Source organism: Oncorhynchus mykiss, chromosome 8, assembly GCF_057628025.1.
Source record: "Oncorhynchus mykiss isolate SJ-2025 chromosome 8, ASM5762802v1, whole genome shotgun sequence".
NCBI lineage: Eukaryota > Metazoa > Chordata > Actinopteri > Salmoniformes > Salmonidae > Oncorhynchus > Oncorhynchus mykiss.
Window position 1 is genome coordinate 35,970,288 of NC_143029.1, and position 23,624 is coordinate 35,993,911.

Below are 23,624 nucleotides of genomic sequence, written 5' to 3' on the forward strand. Positions count from 1 at the left end.
GCATACTGGAGAACATGAATAATGTTCACTCTTTAAGGATGTGAGGAGACAGCAGTCAGGGGTATGGTTTGAAGTTAGATTAGGGTTATTTCCTAGCCTCTTCCAAAGTAATGAACACCAGGCCAAGGAAATCATCATGAAGTGCCGGGTACTGCTAAAGTCTTGAGTCTGGCAAGCAAACACCAAGTGGCTTTGACTCTTTTTCTGTCAAAGACCGACTGATAAACATTTTAAGGTCTTCATCGTTTTCGGGTTGATTTGTTGCGCTGTAAAACAATGGGGCCATAATGCACCAAGTCACTGACACCATTGTGTCTATTCATTATTTCACGAGTTCATTTTTTTTTAACCTAGCACCTGCAAGTCATTGGATGTGCTTACACTACGTTTGAAACACGAATGATCTATTCCTGGCATGAAAAAAGGACGGCACCGTCATAGCGTAGGATTGTGTGCAATACATGCAATGTGACTGTTATTGATTACGAGGTTCTCTATCCTCCTGCATTCATATCAGCTTACACAGACACGTACACACACACTCCAGAGTTCCACAATGACATGCAATCATATAGCTGAGATCCCTTTGGTGTCCATGTGCCTGTGTTTGACTGTATCATTAAATCAACTCTGAATATACCTGTCTGATCAGGTTTGGTCATTCTAGTTGATTATAGATCCCATATGGGCATTGGGATCCATATACTGTCTGGGGAAAATGACCTTTTAACACCAAAATGTTCAAGTTTTGGGTAAGACATGTATCGCCCACAAGGAGGCGCCATAGTGAAACCAAAGTGTGTGTGTGTGGGTGTGTCTGTCTGAGGTTGTGGTTGTTTGCCCTCAGAGGTCACATGAACCATAAACTGTTTAGGTGGTTGCTACTGTGTCTGTCTGGGAACTGATGTGGCGTCATTACTCAAAAGATTGGCAGAGACTAAGGAATTCTGCTGCACCTCAGACTCCGAGACCAATCACCAGTTTGACTTAATCTGTTGCCGATATACACACATGCACATGCACACACCAATAGTGCACACACACACACACACACACAACATGTCTCTCTTTCTCTTTCGTCAGCCCCGGAGCTATCTCTGTGGGGGTCTCCCCTGTGGCCTATACTATACGTTAGTGACAGTGAACCCAACAGGACTTCCCTGACCCAGACCCCTTAAGGGTCACACTCCTGTTCGCCTGTTCTCCTGAGCTTCCGCTCCATGTTAGGAGAAATCTGACTAAGCACTTCTTGGCAAACTCTATTCTCGAGTTCAAGTTCAAGTTTGTTTATTCGTTATATACACATGATAGACACTGAGTATACCAAACATTAGGAACACCTTCCTAATAGTGATGTCCTTTGGGTGGTGGACCATTCTTGATACTCACAGGAAACTGTTGAGCTTGAAAATCCCAGCAGTGTTGCAGGTCTTGACACAAACCGGGCAGCCTGGCACCTACTACCATTCAAAGGTACTTAAATATTTTGTCTTGCCCGTTCACCCTTTAAATATGTCCCAGGAAAAAGATTGTGCACAATTCCCCGGCACATATCCGTCTTAATTTGTTGAGTGCCTTCCTACTCTCTCTCTCTCTCTTTAATGTCTCTGTCCACATCTGGGTATATGGAGATGGGTATCCCAAGGAGACACTCATATAGAACAGTCCCACCTAGGGTTACAAAACTTTACCAAAATTCCCTGCTTTTCCAGAAATCCTGGTTCCGGGTTTCCTGCTTATTCCCACCTGATTCCGGGTTTCCTGCTTATTCCCTCCTGATTCCAGATTTCCTGCTTATTCCCTCCTGATTCCGGGTTTCCTGCTTATTCCCTCCTGATTCCGGGTTTCCTGCTTATTCCTTCCTGATTCCAGTTTTCCTGCTTATTCCCTCCTGATTCCAGTTTTCCTGCTTATTCCCTCCTGATTCCAGATTTCCTGCTTATTCCCTCCTGATTCCAGATTTCCTGCTTATTCCCTCCTGATTCCAGGTTTCCTGCTTATTCCCTCCTGATTCCAGATTTCCTGCTTATTCCCTCCTGATTCCAGATTTCCTGCTTATTCCCTCCTGATTCCAGATTTCCTGCTTATTCCCTCCTGATTCCAGGTTTCCTGCTTATTCCCTCCTGATTCCAGATTTCCTGCTTATTCCCTCCTGATTCCAGATTTCCTGCTTATTCCCTCCTGATTCCAGATTTCCTGCTTCTTCCCTCCTGATTCCAGGTTTCCTGCTTAGTCCCTCCTGATTCCAGATTTCCTGCTTATTCCCTTCTGATTCCAGATTTCCTGATTATTCCCTCCTGATTCCAGGTTTCCTGCTTATTCACTCCTGATTCCAGGTTTCCTGCTTATTCCCTCCTGATTCCAGATTTCCTGCTTATTCCCTCCTGATTCCAGGTTTCCTGCTTATTCCCTCCTGATTCCAGGTTTCCTGCTTATTCCCTCCTGATTCCAGGTTTCCTGCTTATTCCCTCCTGATTCCAGGTTTCCTGCTTATTCACTCCTGATTCCAGGTTTCCTGCTTATTCCCTCCTGATTCCAGATTTCCTGCTTATTCCCTCCTGATTCCAGGCATCCAACTGGGATTTCGGGGAAAACCAGGGAGTTTATTGAAAGTTCCCAGACTTTTGCAACGCTAGTCCCACCTGCTGTTGCTCTATCCTGGGAAACTCCACCAAGCCTGGTCTCCATTTCCCGGTTTCCCTCCTCTGAGACTGGGGAATCACAAGTCACTCAGGCTGGGCTGGGAGTGGGACTTGGGCGTCAACTCAGTTCCCAGGGACAGAAAGTCACAGCTGTTAACTTTGACCCCTGCTATAGGGCCCTCCCTGAGTAAAAAGCTGACCGACTGACTGCTATACTGTTCTTTCATTCATATTGTGGATTTCTCCCAATTTAATGAATTATAGGGCTGTGGTGAAAGAGTCAAACCATTGTATACAGTATACATCACTCAGAAGGATAACAGTGTCTACCACTCTTGTATACACACCAAACACCCCAGAGTATGTGATAAGTGAGATGTGTAAGATGGAGGGATCATCTATCCTGGTTATCTCTCGTCATTCAAAACAAAACAACCTATTTATCTGGTTGTCTATCACTCTGGTTTTAACAGCAGAAATGTATGATGATTCCACAGTTCCACTACAAGTTACTGCCCACTGGGCAAAAACCGGTTGAATCAATGTTGTCTCCACATCATTTCAAGCAAAAATGTCAATGTGATGACATTGAATCAATGTGGAAAACTGATCAACATAAGGGAATTTTTTTTTTTTCACCCAACTTTTAACCAAAATCCAATGTGATGGTGAATTTGTTTGTTGATTTCACATTGAACTCACATTAGTTGACAACTCAACCGAATGTAAGCAAAAAATAACTGACGTCTGACGCCTGTGCCCAGTAGTTATATTCATCATCATCGGGTGTGAGAGTTGTTCTTTGAACTAATAACAGAGCTGTACCATTATCATGGACAGAGATGGAAGGTCATCTTTCCCTCTAGGTGTGAGTAGCATGGCCTATGAGTTGCACATGCACAGTGAATTGTGTATGTACACTGGCCCCTCAGAGTGTGGTCCCTGTCTGGTCTTACCCCAGACATGATGAGGTTATCATGGCACCACTCCAAATATGAGCAGAATGTCCGAAAGGGATCCTCCTCCTTCATTCCTGCAGTCGTGTAAACGCACCATCACCATCACACGTCTAGACAGATAAGGTGTGTTTGTGTCTACTGGCAGACGAGGGTTCTAATCTACTCCCCTTTACCCACTGTAAAGACTCGCCGCTGCGATGGGTCAAAAGCACCAACTCACTCGAACTTGGGTGGTAAAAATGAGCTCTGAGAATACTGCGTAGATTGGAAATCGATGACGTGCTTTCCTTCCGTATGAAGTGTTTTGAGCACTTGAAAGAGCAAAATATCTGGTTCATTATCGTAATTCATTCATTATCTCGGAAAATAAATGGATGATGAGAATTTGTAGAGGCTGAAGGTAAACAATCAGACTTTAGTGCGAGGGAGGACTGGCATGCTGTCATATCTCTCTTGCACGTGTCTCAATAATGAACTATCATGTTCATTCCTTCATCAAAAATCACTAAGTATCATACCCTATCACTTATAATTACACATCTGCTGTATTAATTATTCTTCATGCAAAGGGATTCGGAGTGAATGAGTCATTTCCAAGAGCGTGCAAAGCTGTCATCAAGGCAAAGGGTGGATTTTTTTTAAGAATCAAATATTTATAAATATATATAATAGATTTTGATTTGTTTAACACTTTTTTGGTTACTACATGACTAAAAGGGTAATTTCATAGTTTTGATGTCTTCACTATTGTTCTACAATGTAGAAAATAGTTGTTTTTTAAAATAAAATAAAAACCTGTAATGAGTAGGTGTGTCCAAACTTTTGACTGGTACTGTAAGTGGGGAGAAAGTGTTCGTGTGAGAGAGGGGAGAGGGGGGGGGGGGGGGGGGGCTGGGGCAAGACATAACATTATGGGACACTGGAACGCTTTGATAAGCACCTTAGTAAAAGTAACCTAATTGAATTTCACTAATCACCTTCAGATTAGGCTATGTCCAAGCGCTGCATTATAGTATTTCACAAAAAGTCAGTCCTACTCTGACTGCTCTTCACGGACAGCGATAGTCATCCAAGGTTCGCTCAATCTGTTCTCAATCGCGTCATTTCTACAGTGGTCGATAATACGCGCATCTCTTTACCTTGACTCAAGACTGTCAATGCCGACAGCTACTCAGATTCAGTGAAATTGTTTTGTAAAAATTTGTCTGCAAAAAAAATGAACACTTTTTCCTTCAAGATGCACGTTCTCGTCGGCGTCTCGCAGATTTTGGCAACTCTTATGTTCCACTTGGCACCTACTCAGGTAAAGTAGTATGCCTGTTTTATAGCCTGTCACTATCAAGGGACAATAGCGAACATGTGTTGTGTAAATGGTCAATAGATTTTGTCATGTTGTGGTGATATCATTCGGCTTTAGTTCTTGATAGACAATGGTTCAGCCTCCTTGAAAACCTCTGTACTCAGAAACAAATAATGATAGACTATATATATATTCCTATTAGTTTTCAGATATGGCAAGTAACACCTTATTAATGTTGTACTTTATTGTATGCAATGTTCCAAACTGGACTCTCTGTAAAAGGTGAGTTCGTAACTGCTTCACATGTCTGTATCTCCAATTTCTTCTCTGGCCCCAAAATGTGACTCTCATTACGACTTCACGTGAAAAAGTCATTAGAGTCACATTTAGAGCTATTATTTTCTAGTACTGTAACTCACTTTTACAACATTAGGGAGATAGTGAAATATAATGAATCCTCTCCTAGCGTATATTGACCCCCTAACACTGAAGTGGCATCAAGGTAAATAATGGATAATTCTCAGGGTATAACAGTAGTGAGTCTACAAACGCACTAGCAACACATTCAACAGACACTGAGTGGCGACCACCTGCATTGGGCTGTTGAGGTTTTCTGGGAAATGTAGTTTCAAGTTTATACCGACGAAATAGTTTATACAGGGACGCTTTGTGCTGTTTATCGTGACAGCGTGTTGCTAATTAGTCATGCGAGCAGATATTTACAGCAGCAGAAGTCACAGAAACAGACATCTCATCTGCAGCTGCTGGCTAGCCCACCTGGGACGGAGCAGATATGTCAACAACAACAAAAAGATGGATGATATTTACATTTCTAAACGCTACAGTCTGAAAGCGAGAACAGCTCACAATTTGGTGCAATAACTTTGTGGACAGGGCGCACCAAATAATGCAGTAATGATGAGTTAATGGTGCATCTGGGAATGTAAGACACAATGAGTGTGTTGGGGATCGATAGTGAAAGCAAATCATGACATTGTCGGTGGAGGGAGCTGGGATCAGAGGAGAGATAGAGACCCGTCGATCACACGGTGGAATAGGAGGACGTCCTAAGTAAGAGGGTAAAAATACATAAAATGTGTTCTTTATTACATGTAAAGTATAACTTTCATACACAATGAAAGCACTGTGGTGTTGCAGGCAGGGAGAGATGGAGGGACATGGGTTGGTCCTCAGGGACCTAATGGTAAGCGTCTCATTACGCAGGTGCTTCCTTTTCCTGTAGCAACGCCTGACCCTTATTGAGACTTGGGATGTATCTCAACAATCAAAAGTGGCATCCTCTCCTCCTCTCCTTGTGGAACAGCAGGACTGGTGATACTTTCAGCTGACCAGTGTTTTCAGATCAGTACAGATAAAAGAGAGGAAATGTTGAACCCACATTATTGCGATGCACTCAGCAGGGTGTGCAGTGTCATTGTCACACTACTGCTCAAGCGAGGAACTGTACCACTGTACCAATGTACCCCACTGATCTTGTTTCGGGACAATACAATTATCCTAGCAGCCTACAACCCCACAATGCAATGAATAATTGCATTATTGTTTTCAAGTGAGTACACAATTCTACTCTAGGCTGCAGTGAAAATGTATTTTGAAAATAAGCGCAATAGCCCTGTGATTTGATTGTTTCATTCCATTTGGATCAGTGGGTGGGTCTACTCTCAACAGTTTATACGATCTAGAAAGGCACAATAGCTGGCCAGCCTGGCTGTATTTTTTACTGAGATACGCTGTCTGTTGCAGATCATCATTCTCCCAAGTCGTCCTATAATAACGTGGCCACATATGCTTCTGACAGGCCCAGTTATTCAGGAAAGCTTCAAGCCCCCTCTGCCTCCTCTCCATTCCGAGCAGCTATACCTCAAGCACCTAGAACCTAACGCTTCATTATAGCCTAACTATTTATCATTTCACTTTTTTAAACGCAACCAGTCACAATGTTTTAGTTTGCTTAGGCTACATCAAATGTACCCTGTAGACATGCGCACATTCATCCAAAACATAATTCCAGCATCCTCAAAATGGCTTGACATCCAGTTTTGATGCGAGTAAAGTCGTACCATATAAAATAATCATGACAGCTGTGATGGAAACAATTACAATTATATGAATGCCAACATATAATTTGATCGCTAGACATGGTGGGATCTTTTTGCGTCGATAAATGCTGTTATGCGAGAAATGGCGTTTGGAGAACGCCTTTATGCGAACATATCGATATCACAACTAGAGGTTGTCGATTAATTGGAATGGCCGATTTTTGGGCGCCGATTTCCGATTTTTTTTTAATATATATATTTTTTAAATATATTTTTATACCTTTTATTTAACTAGGCAAGTCAGTTAAGAACACATTCTTATTTTCAATTTTCAATAACTGCCTGTTCAGGGGCAGAACGACAGATTTTCACCTTGTCAGCTCAGGGGTTCCAATCTTGCAACCGCACAGTTAACTAGTCCAACGCTCTAACCATTGCACTCCACGAGTAGCCTGCCTGTTACGCGAATGTAGTAGAAGCCAAGGTAAATTGCTAGCTAGCATTAAACTTATAAAAAACAATAAATCATAATCACTAGATACAGTGCCTTGCGAAAGTATTCGGCCCCCTTGAACTTTGCGACCTTTTGCCACATTTCAGGCTTCAAACATAAATATATAAAACTGTATTTTTTTGTGAAGAATCAACAACAAGTGGGACACAATCATGAAGTGGAAAAACATTTATTGGATATTTCAAACTTTTTTAACAAATCAAAAACTGAAATTGGGCGTGCAAAATGATTCAGCCCCCTTTAGTTAATACTTTGTAGCGCCACCTTTTGCTGCGATTACAGCTGTAAGACGCTTGGGTTTTGTCTCTATCAGTTTTGCACATCGAGAGACTGAACATTTTTCCCATTCCTCCTTGCAAAACAGCTCAAGCTCAGTGAGGTTGGATGGAGAGCATTTGTGAACAGCAGTTTTCAGTTCTTTCCACAGATTCTCGATTGGATTCAGGTCTGGACTTTGACTTGGCCATTCTAACACCTGGATATGTTTATTTTTGAACCATTCCATTGTAGATTTTGCTTTATGTTTTGGATCATTGTCTTGTTGGAAGCCAAATCTCCGTCCCAGTCTCAGGTCTTTTGCAGACTCCATCAGGTTTTCTTCCAGAATGGTCCTGTATTTGGCTCCATCCATCTTCCCATCAATTTTAACCATCTTCCCTGTCCCTGCTGAAGAAAAGCAGGCCCAAACCATGATGCTGCCACCACCATGTTTGACAGTGGGGATGGTGTGTTCAGCTGTGTTGCTTTTACGCCAAACATAACGTTTTGCATTGTTGCCAAAAAGTTCAATTTTGGTTTCATCTGACCAGAGCACCTTCTTCCACATGTTTGGTGTGTCTCCCAAGTGGCTTGTGGCAAACTTTAAACGACACTTTTTATGGATATCTTTAAGAAATGGCTTTCTTCTTGCCACTCTTCCATAAAGGCCAGTGATTGTTGTCCTATGGACAGAGTCTCCCACCTCAGCTGTAGATCTCTGCAGTTCATCCAGAGTGATCATGGGCCTCTTGGCTGCATCTCTGATCAGTCTTCTCCTTGTATGAGCTGAAAGTTTAGAGGGACGGCCAGGTCTTGGTAGATTTGCAGTGGTCTGATACTCCTTCCATTTCAATATCATCACTTGCACAGTGCTCCTTGGGATGTTTAAAGCTTGGGAAATCTTTTTGTATCCAAATCCGGCTTTAAACTTCTTCACAACAGTATCTCGGACCTGCCTGGTGTGTTCCTTGTTCTTCATGATGCTCTCTGCACTTTTAACGGACCTCTGAGACTATCACAGTGCAGGTGCATTTATACGGAGACTTGATTACACACAGGTGGATTGTATTTATCATCAGTAGTCATTTAGGTCAACATTGGATTATTCAGAGATCCTCACTGAACTTCTGGAGAGAGTTTGCTGCACTGAAAGTAAAGGGGCTGAATAATTTTGCACGCCCAATTTTTCAGTTTTTGATTTGTTAAAAAAGTTTGAAATATCCAATAAATGTCGTTCCACTTCATGATTGTGTCCCACTTGTTGTTGATTCTTCACAAAAAAATACAGTTTTATATCTTTATGTTTGAAGCCTGAAATGTGGCAAAAGGTCGCAAAGTTCAAGGGGGCCGAATACTTTCGCAAGGCACTGTATAACTACTAATCCAGTTTAGCAGGCAATATTAACCAGGTGAAATTGTGTCATTTCTCTTGCGTTCATTGCACGCAGAGTCAGGGTATATGCAACAGTTTGGGCTGCCTGGCTCATTGCGAACTAATTTGCCAGACTTTTACGTAATTATGACATACATTGAAGGTTGTGCAATGTAACAAGAATATTTAGATTTAGGGATGCCACCCGTTAGATAAAATACAGAACGCTTCCATATTTCACTGAAATAATAAACGTTTTGTTTTCGAAATGATAGTTTCCGGATTCGATCATATTAATGACCAAAGGCTCGTATTTCTGTGTGTTATTATGTTATAATTAAGTCTGATTTGATAGAGCAGTCTGACTGAGCAGCAGCAGGCCCGTAATCATTCATTCAAACAGCACTTTTGTGCATTTTGCCAGCAGCTCTTCACAAGCACAGCGCTGTTTATGACTTCAAGCCTATCAGCCTAATGGCTGGTGTAACCAATGTGAAATGGCTAGCTAGTTAGCTGGGTGTGCGCTAATACTGTTTCAAACGTCACTCGCTTTTAGATTTGGAGTAGTTATTCCCCTTGCGCTGCAAGGGCCGCGGCTTTTGTGGAGCGATGGGTAACGATGCTTCGAGTGTGGCTGTTGTCTATGTGTTCCTGGTTCGAGCCCAGGTAGGGGCGAGGAGGGGACGGAAGCTATACTGTTACACTGGTAATATTATAGTGCCTATAAGAACATCCAATAGTCAAAGGTATATGAAATACAAATGGTATAGAAAAAAATAGTCCTATAAATACTATATTAACTACAAGCTAAAACCTCTTACCTTGGAATATTGAAGTCTCATGTTAAAAGGGACCACCAACTTTCATATGTTCTCATGTTCTGAACAAGGAACTTAAACGTTAGCTTTTTTACATGGCACATATTTTACATGGCACATATTACGTTGTTCTCCAACACTTTGTTTTTGCATTATTTAAACCAAATTGAACATGTTTCATTATTTATTTGAGGCTAAATTGATTTTATTGATGTTTTATATTAAGTTAAAATAAGTGTTAGTTCAGTATTGTTGTAATTGTCATTATTACAAATAAAACATTTTAAAAAATAGTCAAATTAATCGGTATCGGCTTTTTTGGTCGTTGAAAAATCATAATCGGTCGACCTCTAATCACAACCAACCTATTGAATTAAACTTGGAGTCACGCGTGATGACATGGTGAGTGTTCCTCCCACTTTGGAAACCATGCATTTTATTAGGCTACAGATGAAATACATTACGATGAACTTCACGGGGTGGTGAAAGTGCAAGGTGATGAGCGTCATGCTCCTTTCAATAAATATTGAGGGTCTTATTCTGGTGACCAGATGATCAAGGCTTGGATGCTATTTGACAAATAAAAAATAATATCACACCTTTGACCATACTAATCTGATGATGTAGTAAACTAAACCTGCACTGTATCTGCAAGCTGTTGGCTAGAGCACACGTGCCAATACCAGAGTGGGCACATATGCAACATGTTTAGTGACAAAACCATTGAACTTGTATTTTTTATTTGGTGCATGGAAATGAACCTTAAAAGTATTGTTTTTTTTTGTACACTACGTATTTACGCACAGACTTTTATCCGCAACAAGTCAATTTGATGGAAACACAACTCTGAGGGGAAAATGTGCATAGTGTTTTTATGCAGATTTTAGAATATTCGCATGAAAATCTGTCGCAATTTTAATGGAAACCTGGCTATAGACATCCTAAAGCAGGGGTGTCAAACCTATTTTTCCTGTGGTTCACATTTGGTCGAGGTCCGGAGGGCTGCGCTGAAAATTGGTTGTATTTCCTTGCAGTCAAAATGTGCAAAATTATTTAGTCTATCCAGAGTTTTTTCCATTTTAGATTATCCCTGACTGTCTAGTGATTATTAGCGAGCTGGACTGTCAAGAATAAAAGTCCATTATCATTTCTACACAGTTTCATTTTAAAGTATATTGGGTTCACCCCCCCCCCCCCCCCCCCAAAAAGTTTTTGTTTCAGTTGTATTTTATTTTATAGCCTATTTTTTTTTAAATACTCAAACTACCCACCAGCTGGTCAATCAATCCAATTTATTTATAAAGCCCTTCTTACATCAGCTGATGTCACAAAGTGCTGTACAGAAACCCAGCTAAAACCCCAAACATCAAGCAATGCAGGTGTAGAAGCACGGTGGCTAGGAAAAACTCCCTAGAAAGGCCAAAACCTAGGAAGAAACCTAGAGAGGAACCAGGCTATGAGGGGTGGCCAGTCCTCTTCTGGCTGTGCCGGGTGGGGATTATAACAGAACATGGCCAAGATGTTCAAATGTTCATAGATGACCAGCATGGTCAAATAATAATAATCACAGTGGTTGTCGAGGGTGCAACAGGTCAGCACCTCAGGAGTAAATGTCAGTTGTCTTTTCATAGCCGATCATTCAGAGTATCTCTATCGCTCCTGCTGTCTCTAGAGAGTTGAAAACAGCAGATCTGGGACAGGTAGCACGTCCAGTGAACAGGTCAGGGTTCCATAGCCGCAGGCAGAACAGTTGAAACTGGAGCAGCAGCACGGCCAGGTGGACTGGGGACAGCAAAGAGTCATCATGCCAGGACCAGTCCTGAGGCATGGTCCTAGGGCTCAGGTCCTCCGAGAGAGAGAGAGAGAGAGAGAGAGAGAGAAAGAAAGAAAGAAAGAAAGAGAGAATTAGAGAGAGCATACTTAAATTCACACAGGACACCAGATAAGACAGGAGAAATAATCCAGATATAACAGACTGACCCTAGCCTCCGACACATAAACAGCTGCAGCATAAATACTGGAGGCTGAGACAGGAGGGGTCAGGAGACACTGTTAAGGCAACATGCAACAATTTCAAAGATTTTACAGTTCATATAAGGAAATCAGTCAATTTAAATAAATTAATTTCACATGTCTAGGCAGGGGCGCAGCCATGGGTGGGCAAAGGCCCACTCATTTGGGAGCCAGGTCCAGCCAACCTGAATGAGTTTTTCCCCCACAAAAGGAATTTATTACAGACAGAAATACTCCTCAGCATCCCCCCTCCACAGACGATCCTGCAGGTGAAGAAGCTGGATGTGGAGGTTCTGGGCAGGCGTGATTACACATACTATGTGGTTGTGCAGCCGGTTGGATGTACTGCCAAATTCTATAAAAACCTTGTTGGAGGCGGCTTATGGTAGAAAAATGAACATGAAATTATCTGGAAACAGCTCTGTTGGACATTCCTGCAGTCAGCATGCCATTATGGCATTATGTTGTGTGACAAAACTGCACAATTTAGAGTGGCCTTTTACTGTCCCCTGTCTAAGGATCATGCTGTTTATCAGCTTCTTGATATGCCACACCTGTCAGGTGGATGGATTATCTTGGTAAAGGAGAAATGCTCCCTAACAGGGATGTAAGCACATTTGTGCAAAACATTTGAGAGAAATAATATGTTTGTGCGTATGGAACATTTCTGGGATCTTTTATTTCAGCTCTTGAAAAATGGGACCAACACTTTACATGTTGCATTTAAATTTTTGTTCAGTATATGTATGACACATATAAAATCAATAATTAAATCAATCCAAACTGTGCAGCAGCCATTTGATGAATGGGAAGAGACATCTGTTACTAAACCATGTAGGGAGGGATGTATTTTCTGTTTGTCGAGATTGACAAAGTCTACTTTTTGTGGTGTTGAAAACGCAAAACGTGATATTGAAGAGCCCAAAGTCAGTATGCTCTGTTTATTGGTTATATTTTTATTGGTTATATTTTATACAATTGTAAATATGGCATCGAAATGTTAAAAATCTGATTTCCCCCTAACTAATCATCGTCTGCATCCGGCTCTGATCGCATTGTCACGAAACAGGCAGGGAGAGTGAGCTCGTTAGTGGTGGTTGGCAAACCCTTAAACCTCTGGCCCGTAGCCCTTACGTGGCATCGACTGTGCCACAAAAGCATGCTGAAGTGGCAAAGTCGAAATCCACGTTTATAAGCACAGGGTCACTACAGTTATAGTTATTTGTGGTCGTAAAAATGATTCTGAGTTCATTCTATGGTGCGCAATTTATTTTGAATTTAGATTGTAATGGAGAAAGCTGAGAGCAGTTCTCCCTCTCTGTCACACTTAGAGACCGTTCTCTCAGCATGGTGTTTTGGGAAACGCATGTTACATCACTCGTAAACCGGGCCCGGGACTTTCCACTCTTCTACCGAAATCACTACAAAACCTGAACACCGCCTCCGTCTCACTTCGGGGGGTTGTGTGTGATAAAATAACCAGCTGAAACCTGTAGAGAGAAACTAACTCTTAGTGTCAACAGGATACATGTAATGGAGGTCAGTTAAAAAGGAGCTAATGGTGAGATTTATTAGAGCCATTGAAACCAGCCCAGATGGGACCACTGGATCCAGAGATACAAACTGACATTTATAAAATACAACTTATGAGAGAGAGAGAGAGAGAGAGAGAGAGATGAGAAAAGAGCGAGAGAGAAAGGACAGGAAGAAATTGAGTGAGGAGGAGGAGAGAGAGGGAAAGAGAGACCACGTGAGGTCAAGGATGGCTAGCAGACTACTGTGAGAACTCCAAAACTGTGTCTCTCCCATTGTCTCTGTGAGCTGCCTGTACACTGTCTGGGCTTGTATTTGTGTTTGTTTGTGTTCATAGTTCCTGACCGGAGACATGTCTCTCACTGTGTCCAAACAAAGACTTACAGTAGAGACATCCTGGGATGCCTTTTTGTACTTGTGCTTTAGTGGTCAGTGGGAAGAGACTAATGGTCATGTATCGTTGGCTATGGTTGGTTATGCGGCGTCACTATGGCGACAGAGATGGATGGCTGCAGTTTTGCCACATCACTGCTCCTTGTTGCTGCTCAGCAGCACTGTAACATCGAGGAAAACGTGTCTCCTATAGACAGACATTCTCATTGCATGGCCAAAGGTCTGTTGAAACCCCGGCTGACGCAAGCAACGTGAGCTTGTGTCAGCAAGACTATCCTTTCCATGGCTTCAAGTTCACAAAACAGCTTGGTGATTAACATAATGTAACAGTTTATTAAAACAGCATGGGGTATCATTCTGCATTGGAACTGTGGGTTTATCCAAACCATGGCTTCACCGGAACTGTCAACTCTCATTGGAACTCAAAAAGCCCCAGAGTGGGTGAAATCAGTAAGTGAAAATAAGGAGAGAAAATCTTTGGTCCTGAGGAGAAAGATCTCTCTCTCTCTCTCTCTCACTGGAGATGATCCTGGTATCCTACAGTATCCCACTGCACTGCTTTAGTCTGGATATAAGTCTATGGTCTGGAGTCTGAGGCCCTGTAAGATTATTATGTCTGACCCCTCTGCCTTGGTTGAGCTGAAAATAGGCTGTAACAGAACTCTTGCTTGCTCACAGCTGTAGCATTCTCTTTCTACCACAAGAGTACGCTCATCAGCTGCCCAACAAATATGTTCAGAGTCAAAGTTTCTGTGACTGACTGAGTGGGCGTCAACTGTCGCTATGTATTGGCTATGTTGTTCACAGTGATGTCTACCTGTGATAATTTCCTTCTATCTGAAATAAAACATAGCATTTTTCCCCCTTCTTTTTATTCCAGACTTCTCACTCCCCAGTGGAACCACACTCTAGAGGTAAGTGCCTCTCTTGTTCCTTAAGTTAAGTAACTGTCTTATTAATATTTCTTAGAGACAGTGAAGACATTGGTCCGCTGTCAATCAACCTGGGTCTGAGTGATAGTTCATTGGTCAACTCTTGTTGCAGTGATGCTGTTCCGGGAGGTTTTGGGGCGGAGTTTGTGTCGTTCGATGGAGCGATTGGTGGAGGTGGAGCAGGAGTACCCTGGAGGGGTGGAATATATTTTTAGCCCTGCCTGCGTGCCCCTGTGGCGATGCGCTGGTTGCTGTGGAGACGAGAACCTGGAGTGTCACCCCACCCTCACACGTAACGTCACCATGCAGGTGGGGGTCACTTTGTGTCAGGAGGCCACACATTGCCTTGGGCTACCCTCTTCCAACCTTAAAGAGATATATGTTCCGGTAAAACACCCAATGTCAGTCCACATCTTTGAGCGCATGGACACCTCAATGCATGTGTTTGTGTTTTCCTCTGTGTGTTTGTATGTGTGTCAGTTGATGAGGATAACTCCGACTGAGAGGACAGGGCAGTACGTGGAGCTGACGTTTGTGGAGCATCAGACCTGTGAGTGCAGGTAATAAAGCCTAATATCATCTGGCATGTAATGCTATCTAAGTAATTCATAATATGAACAGCCCTTTCACCCTGGCACATTCTCTTAAAAACTGGGTTGTAATTCCCTGGGAACGAAAATGAAGCAATCAGGCCAAAACGGGAAGGGACTACCCTGACCATATTGAATAAGAAATGCTTGTTTTCATTTTCCGTTGCCAAATGTTTTGCTATTGCGCGCACTAATGAATATGAATGACCTTGATGAGACTCATAACACAGGTCCTCTTGTTTTTAGACACAGGAAGATGCATTTGAATGAGAGGTGAGTAAATGAATGATTGCTTCTATGGTCACAGGTCTGATATTGGGTAGCACTTTATTTTACAGTACAGTAATAGTGAAATGGTAATCACATAGGAATTACGTGTTTGTTTCTGTAGATTTGTTAACTCAAGCCCCACTCCTTTCTCTCCTTTTCAGCAGTCCCAGAGTCAGGATCCATCCCAGGAGGAGGAAGCACAGAAAAAGATCCAAAGACTGTGGCAAGTAAGTGTCACTAGACTGCCCTCAGCTGGTGATGGGAAGTCTTACACACACACACAGAGAGATATACACACCAGAGAGAGACAGGGAGAAAGAAGAGAGAGAGGACAGAGAGAGATAAACTTAATTGCCTACCCATGATACTGACACTCACGCCGCGGTGGTGGGTTCGAGAGTCAGAGCTGAACTACGCAGCGACCCAGACCTCCCACTGTCGAAGACAACACACACTCCCATTCATATATATATATATATATATATATATATTTTTTTTTTGTTTTTGTTTTTTGTTTGTTGTTGTTGTTGTAATGTACGTCATCTGTAATGTACGTCTTGTATTGTAAATGTTTTGTATGCTTTGGCCATACATACTGCCTGAACTTCATGCCAATAAAGCAACCTTGAATTGAGAGAGTCGGACAGAGAAAAAGAGAAGAGAGAGAGAGAAAAGAGGAAAAGAGAAGAGGAACAGAGAAGTGCTTTTGACAGTGTGAGCATAGCATCAGATGGAGCATTTACTCTACCTGTTTCTTTGCAGGTGTCAGCATCCACACAGTTAGTAGGATACTTGGATCCCCGTCCTTCCAGTCCGCTGTCCAATCACCACTCAGCTGTGGAATGAAGACAGCATAGGGGGAAGCCACACACCTACTTGTTTACCCCCCAGATACACAAATGCCTCAACTCATTGTCCATGAAAATACACTAACCCCAAACTGCAATTTATACCAGAGTAATAACAACTTTAGTTTTCTGATACTGGATACCCAATATCAGCCTTGAGAATACTTTTACGCGGATGATTTCCCACTGTAATAGCAGATACAGTAGCTCCACCTCGTGGACAGAGGGGTGGCAGGACAGGAGATAAGCAATCGCCAAGGGACAAAGGGATTAAGCCGCACCTTACAGGCAGTGTTCTTGAAAAGCAGTAGGCCAATAAATGGATTTAGCTTCAATCGAGTATGGAACAACAACAAAGAAGGCTAAAACAGATGCAGAATGGGTGTGGACTGAACTCGGGAGAGAACGGACACCTTCACAGTATACCTCTCCCCTTGTTGATCGCATTGCAGTAGAGAATGGTCTGAACTGAAGTGCATGATCAAAGGGAGGGATGAACATACTGTAGGTTATATCGAGACCTGTAATGTTTATATCTCTTAACTTTCATCAGACAGAGAAGAATAACAAATCCACATGGATTCCGCTGTATTATATATGAAAATGAAATATATTCAAATGTAAATAAGTTTATAGCGATCACTGTATCAGAAACGGCATCTGGGAATTACATTTTGAGTTGTTCATGTTAGAATTACATCTTTGTCTTGGGAGTGTGCTGTGTTCATTTACTGAGTGTCATGATGTGTCTGACTGACTCTCTTGAAAAGGAGTAAATATAAGATTTTCTTCAGGTGGGTCGTTTCGATTGTGTGTGTGTGTCCTGATGCCGCCCCTTGAAAACGAATATGTCATGTAACAGCACACTATGGTCTCACATCACGGATTCCCCATACAGGCGAAATGCCAGGTTTCCAATCGTTACCACAAACACAAAGTCAAAATTAGCTATATCGTGAAAATTAATGAAAACAAAAATTTTCTTTATGGTCAGGGTTAGTCCTAAGGTTAGGGTTAGGCATAAGGTTAGCAGTGCGGTTAGGTTTATGGTTACATTTCTAACAAATTGTAGAAATGGGCGGGGTTTTTCCTTTGTAGCTGTGGTAACTAGTGACGGCCGAAATGCCGGTACTGTGCAACCTAAGATGTTTATAACTAAACAGACCACAGCCTGTCGTTTCAAACGGGAACAAATTGGACATAGTGGGAAGAACAAGCAAGGATGTGGCCAGAGCCGAGCACAATGATATTGGCTCGTTCTAGAACATATCTGCATATTTCCGTTAGGGGACGCCTCCTTTGTAAATTCTCCTTTGCACTCCTTTTAAACAACGCAATTTGTATCATAAACTGTTTTTTTTTTTTTTAAATAAAGGCTAAATAAAGTCTACTAAACTTAGTCCACTCTGTTCATAACAGATTTTAGTTTTGAAAACAGAAAACTGTATTGGGATCAAATGTTTAATCGATGAGAACATTTGCAAAGGTCGGCCAAAATCCATCTCGTTCCATCTTCTCCCACTGCCAGCCAGAGGGCTTCCTCTCACTACCGTATTTGGAAAGGCCAAGCGGATGCTTCACATTTATACATCCGGTGAAATACATGTGTCATTGTTCTATCTGTGGTACAACTCCCATAGTTCACTGTTGAACACAATTTCGTCAGATGGCATACGGGTGAAATATAGTAGTGGGTGGGCTAGACAGCACAAAACATGCTTAGAACACGACGATACAGCCACAAACTTCCAAATATGGATAGGTGAGGTACACAGACTTTAGACGAGAAGATCGTGTCCCATCCGTTTTCTCACTGCCGGGAGAACATTGTTGATCATTCGGAACATTAGCTACTCACTCACTCCCTGTGGTGTTGCTGCACCGTCTCGATCAAGAAAATCGCATCACATCGGATTCTCCTGGAATTCCTCGCTGCATGTGCGCTAGCTGGCAGGAGTGCACCAGAAGCCTAGCCCCGTGTATATGTGTACTACCTTGCCGACTAACGTTACACACTCACACCAGACCGACAGACTGTGGCGGAGAGACTGTGAGCGGACGATAGACCACAAGTTAGGATTGAGCAAGGACACGAAGTTGGGTACATTTGTATCGTTTCAATCATGTCTATGCATTGTTCTGTATTGTAATCGTTGCTAGCTAATACGTCCAAAGGAAAGATGTAACTAGATACGTTGCATTCAGACATGCTAACGTAGTTGGTATAGCTAGCTAGTGGTCTTATGACAATCAAGTAGCCAACGTTAGTTAGCTAACTTCAAAATCCAGAAATTGGAGTAGCTAGCAGTTATGCTAAAACTGCAGCTAGCTACTGAACTATAATCCTAGCAGGAGGGACACAGAAACGTCTAGATTCTAACAGAATAGAAAGCGTAGTTCACCCCTAGAACAGTGTTGCACCCCTACAACACGGAAGGAGTTGCAATATATATGTAGTAACGAACCATATAATAATGCAGATTTTTTTTTTTGGGGGGGGGGGGGGGTGCATCCCAGGTTTCCTATCCATTCTACTACACTGATGTGGGTGTAGTAGTCTGAGTGACTGACAAGACCATTGAAAATAAACTAGATGAGTAGTACCAAGAGGAAAGCAGAAGGGCAATCTAGGACCAGGAAGTCTGGAAGCTCCAGAACAGACTCGGAGAGAGACTCTGGCTTCTCAGGTTAGTCCCTCACTGAGTCCCTTCGTTCTGATGTCTTTACTACCATCTTCATCATCTTTAGCTTCGAAGGGTGTTTTCTACTATACTTCCCTTTGTTGATTCCCAACTGTGTTCCCCCACCATATCATTGAAGTTGTCTTTATCTTTCTGGTCCCGAAAACACTGAATCGATCTTCTCCTTCCCTCCACAGATGCCAGCACCATAGACCTGACAGATTCTGAGGACTCATCTCGCACTGTGTCCAAGAGAGAGGCCCAGCGCACTCCATCCGGGTCAGGGTCTCATCCCTCACAGCTAGCTGTGTTGGGGGGGTCCTACTCCAACATGTCCCCCATGATCATGAAAAATGTCCTCCTAAAACAGGTATGTTAGAAATGTTACACTAAACCATCAGTGAAGTTGTAGCTATTCATGATTTATTAGAGTGTCTGATTTTATTTGTTATTACTTTGATGGTTAATTATTATTTTATTTTTTTCAAATCATCCGTCATTGAAAATAAGAATTTGTTCTTAACTGACTTGCCTAGTAAAATAAAGGTAAAATAAATAAAAAAATCCAGGGTGTAAGAACATTCTGTCTTTGCATTTTCCACCTTCTTTTATCCTAATCATGGATTATTAATCTGTGTATTGGGACTGATTTCTATGTAGCCTTCTATAATATTTATAGTATTGTTCATGGGCTAGTCTGTATTGTGGTTGACTGTGTCCTCTGTCTTGAGCCTTTTAGTACTCTCTTATAGTATTGTTCATGAGCTAATCTTTCTGTTTTGTGTCTGTGTCCTCTCTCTCTCCAGCCTGGGAACAACCCTCCCTCTCAGAAGCCATGGGGGTTCAGCCCAGCTGTGGAGATGGTCCAGCAGCCTCAGGTGGACTTCGTCCAGCCCGTTGTCTCCCCTGTGGTCTCCCACTGCACCACATCCAACCCTAAGGAGGCCACTTCCAAACGCCGGCGCCCCAAGAAGTATCTTCCCATCCTCAGGTCCTACCCGAAGATCGCCCCTCACCCTGGAGACAGTTCGAGTTCCTCCGGGGGAGTAAGCTCTTGTTATTTCCCCGCTTCATCCCCCTCTGCCTCTAGCCACCGGGAACACCATCACAACCACAGAAACAAACAGCACAGGCACCAGTCTAGAGGTTCTAGCTGTGGTTCTTCTGGTTCCAACACCCCCAGTCTCCCTCCTCCCTCTAGCTCCCTGTCCCCCTCTTCCCAGCATAGGCTCACCCCCTCCCTCACAGACTCCAGTGCTTGCAGCAGCCCTGCAAGATCCTCTCTCGTCAGTAGATCAGAGTTCTCCCCAGCCCCGTCCCCTGCCTTAACCGTAACGCCTTCAGACACCCTCACCTCTGAGGTCCCTGAGAAAACCAAGACCCTCTCCCTCCCACAACCCACCATCGCCACAACCAACGACAACAGCTGCCACGATGACAGCAACCACGACCACAATAGCGATGACCATGACATAAAGCGCAAGCGTTTCTGCAACACGTACAACATCCTGTCCAAGTCTGGCCTGCTGGAGATCACCCTGAGTACCAAGGACCTGATTCGTCAGAACCGCAGGACCCAGGTAGACCTGGACCGGCTCAAGGAGCACACCAACCTCTTCCTGCAGGCCCTGCAGACCGGAGATACCAGCATCTGGAGCAAGCTGCAGACCAGCCTCCAGGAAGAGAAGGGCAGTGGGCAGCAGAGCAGCTTAAAGGCAGATACAGATTAGATCTGAACTAAGTAAAAGCAGGGTTTCATCTGTTAGACTGGGCAGAGACTGAGTTGAAGTGGGGGAGGCTGAGGCAGCTAGACTGGCATTACTATGCCCACAATTATCACACAGACATACAGTGCCTTGCGAAAGTAATCGGCCCCCTTGAACTTTGCGACCTTTTGCCACATTTCAGGCTTCAAATATAAAGATATAAAACTGTATTTTTTTGTGAAGAATCAACAACAAGTGGGACACAATCATGAAGTGGAACAACATTTATTGGATATTTCAAACTTTTTTAACAAATCAAAAACTGAAAAATTGGGCGTGCAAAATTATTCAGCCCCCTTAAGTTAATACTTTGTAGCGACACCTTTTGCTGCGATTACAGCTGTAAGTCGCTTGGGGTATGTCTCTATCAGTTTTGCACATCGAGAGACTTGTGTCCCACTTGTTGTTGATTCTTCACACAAAAATACAGTTTTATATCTTTATGTTTGAAGCCTGAAATGTGGCAAAAGGTCGCAAAGTTCAAGGGGGCCGAATACTTTCGCAAGGCACTGTATACTGCTAGTAGAGACTACTGCTAGTATGTAGGTCAGATTATACAGTGCCTTGCGAAAGTATTCGGCCCCCTTGAACTTTGCGACCTTTTGCCACATTTCAGGCTTCAAACATAAAGATATAAAACTGTATTTTTGTGTGAAGAATCAACAACAAGTGGGACACAATCATGAAGTGGAACGACATTTATTGGATATTTCAAACTTTTTTAACAAATCAAAAACTGAAAAATTGGGCGTGCAAAATTATTCAGCCCCTTTACTTTCAGTGCAGCAAACTCTCTCCAGAAGTTCAGTGAGGATCTCTGAATGATCCAATGTTGACCTAAATGACTAATGATGATAAATACAATCCACCTGTGTGTAATCAAGTCTCTGTATAAATGCACCTGCACTGTGATAGTCTCAGAGGTCCGTTAAAAGCGCAGAGAGCATCATGAAGAACAAGGAACACACCAGGCAGGTCCGAGATACTGTTGTGAAGAAGTTTAAAGCCGGATTTGGATACAAAAAGATTTCCCAAGCTTTAAACATCCCAAGGAGCACTGTGCAAGCGATGATATTGAAATGGAAGGAGTATCAGACCACTGCAAATCTACCAAGACCTGGCCGTCCCTCTAAACTTTCAGCTCATACAAGGAGAAGACTGATCAGAGATGCAGCCAAGAGGCCCATGATCACTCTGGATGAACTGCAGAGATCTACAGCTGAGGTGGGAGACTCTGTCCATAGGACAACAATCAGTCGTATATTGCACAAATCTGGCCTTTATGGAAGAGTGGCAAGAAGAAAGCCATTTCTTAAAGATATCCATGAAAAGTGTTGTTTAAAGTTTGCCACAAGCCACCTGGGAGACACACCAAACATGTGGAAGAAGGTGCTCTGGTCAGATGAAACCAAAGTTGAACTTTTTGGCAACAATGCAAAACGTTATGTTTGGCGTAAAAGCAACACAGCTGAACACACCATCCCCACTGTCAAACATGGTGGTGGCAGCATCATGGTTTGGACCTGCTTTTCTTCAGCAGGGACAGGGAAGATGGTTAAAATTGATGGGAAGATGGATGGAGCCAAATACAGGACCATTCTGGAAGAAAACCTGATGGAGTCTGCAAAAGACCTGAGACTGGGACAGAGATTTGTCTTCCAACAAGACAATGATCCAAAACATAAAGCAAAATCTACAATGGAATGGTTCAAAAATAAACATATCCAGGTGTTAGAATGGCCAAGTCAAAGTCCAGACCTGAATCCAATCGAGAATCTGTGGAAAGAACTGAAAACTGCTGTTCACAAATGCTCTCCATCCAACCTCACTGAGCTCGAGCTGTTTTGCAAGGAGGAATGGGAAAAAATGTCAGTCTCTCGATGTGCAAAACTGATAGAGACATACCCCAAGCGACTTACAGCTGTAATCGCAGCAAAAGGTGGCGCTACAAAGTATTAACTTAAGGGGGCTGAATAATTTTGCACGCCCAATTTTTCAGTTTTAGATTTGTTAAAAAAGTTTGAAATATCCAATAAATGTCGTTCCACTTCATGATTGTGTCCCACTTGTTGATTCTTCACAAAAAAATACAGTTTTATATCTTTGTTTGAAGCCTGAAATGTGGCAAAAGGTCACAAAGTTCAAGGGGGCCGAATACTTTCGCAAGGCACTGTATATATATTTATATACTAATACCTGCCTGCCTTACCCCAGGCCCGGTTGGATGGGAGGTTCCATTACATTATGAAATCGCTCTATTCCCCATAAACTGCACTACTGTGACTCTAGTGCATTACTTTTATTCTAGTGAGTCCACACACCCTTTGCACAGTCTTCACATTTTGCTGCCTTAAAATTAAATCAATTTTCTTTCCCTACCGATCTACTCCACATTTTCATATTGAAAGAAAATGTATAGAACATTTTCCAAATGAATAAGAAATAGAAAAACAAAGATGTCTTGATTGCGTATGTCTTCACACCCCAGAGTTAATACTTGGTGGAAGCACCTTTGGCAGCCATTACAGCTGTGAATAATTTTGAATAAGTTTCCTCTTAACTTTACAAAACAGAGTGCAATATATATCCATTGTTTTTGTCAAAATACTCTACATTTGGTTGGGAATCATTGATGGACACCAATATTCAAGCATTGTCTCTGGTTTTCAAGCCAA

At 42.6% G+C, this 23,624-nt stretch overlaps 2 protein-coding genes across 3 annotated transcripts; both read left to right on the top strand.

The window, feature by feature from the left end:
* The first annotated feature begins 4,425 nt into the window (after nucleotides 1-4,425).
* On the top strand, nucleotides 4,426-17,892 carry LOC110529858 (placenta growth factor). 2 transcript variants are annotated; one of them, XM_021612465.3, is made up of 7 exons: nucleotides 4,426-4,904; nucleotides 14,743-14,776; nucleotides 14,907-15,103; nucleotides 15,275-15,354; nucleotides 15,631-15,657; nucleotides 15,816-15,881; nucleotides 16,417-17,892. In XM_021612465.3, the coding sequence occupies exons 1-7, from the start codon at nucleotides 4,818-4,820 to the stop codon at nucleotides 16,436-16,438; spliced, it is 513 nt and encodes a 170-aa protein (XP_021468140.1). In that variant the 5' UTR covers nucleotides 4,426-4,817; the 3' UTR covers nucleotides 16,439-17,892. The 2 variants fall into 2 exon arrangements, with proteins under 2 accessions (XP_021468140.1, XP_090099442.1); XM_090243316.1 differs by lacking the exon at nucleotides 4,426-4,904 and adding an exon at nucleotides 5,628-5,980.
* A 194-nt stretch (nucleotides 17,893-18,086) lies between these two features.
* On the top strand, nucleotides 18,087-21,636 carry cipcb (CLOCK interacting pacemaker b). The gene is made up of 4 exons (XM_021612469.3): nucleotides 18,087-18,603; nucleotides 19,020-19,189; nucleotides 19,381-19,553; nucleotides 19,990-21,636. The coding sequence occupies exons 2-4, from the start codon at nucleotides 19,096-19,098 to the stop codon at nucleotides 20,911-20,913; spliced, it is 1,191 nt and encodes a 396-aa protein (XP_021468144.2). The 5' UTR covers nucleotides 18,087-18,603; nucleotides 19,020-19,095; the 3' UTR covers nucleotides 20,914-21,636.
* The last annotated feature ends 1,988 nt before the right edge of the window (nucleotides 21,637-23,624 follow it).

Bases quoted from the DNA above. Each gene is read 5' to 3' on its own strand.
- LOC110529858 (XM_021612465.3), top strand. From the start codon at position 4,818: ATGAACACTTTTTCCTTCAAGATGCACGTTCTCGTCGGCGTCTCGCAG. The intron at 14,777-14,906 runs GTAAGTGCCTCT...CTCTTGTTGCAG, and splicing joins AGTGGAACCACACTCTAGAG to TGATGCTGTTCCGGGAGGTT. The intron at 15,658-15,815 runs GTGAGTAAATGA...TCTCCTTTTCAG, and splicing joins AAGATGCATTTGAATGAGAG to CAGTCCCAGAGTCAGGATCC.
- cipcb (XM_021612469.3), top strand. From the start codon at position 19,096: ATGAGTAGTACCAAGAGGAAAGCAGAAGGGCAATCTAGGACCAGGAAG. The intron at 19,190-19,380 runs GTTAGTCCCTCA...TTCCCTCCACAG, and splicing joins GAGAGACTCTGGCTTCTCAG to ATGCCAGCACCATAGACCTG. The intron at 19,554-19,989 runs GTATGTTAGAAA...CTCTCTCTCCAG, and splicing joins AAAATGTCCTCCTAAAACAG to CCTGGGAACAACCCTCCCTC.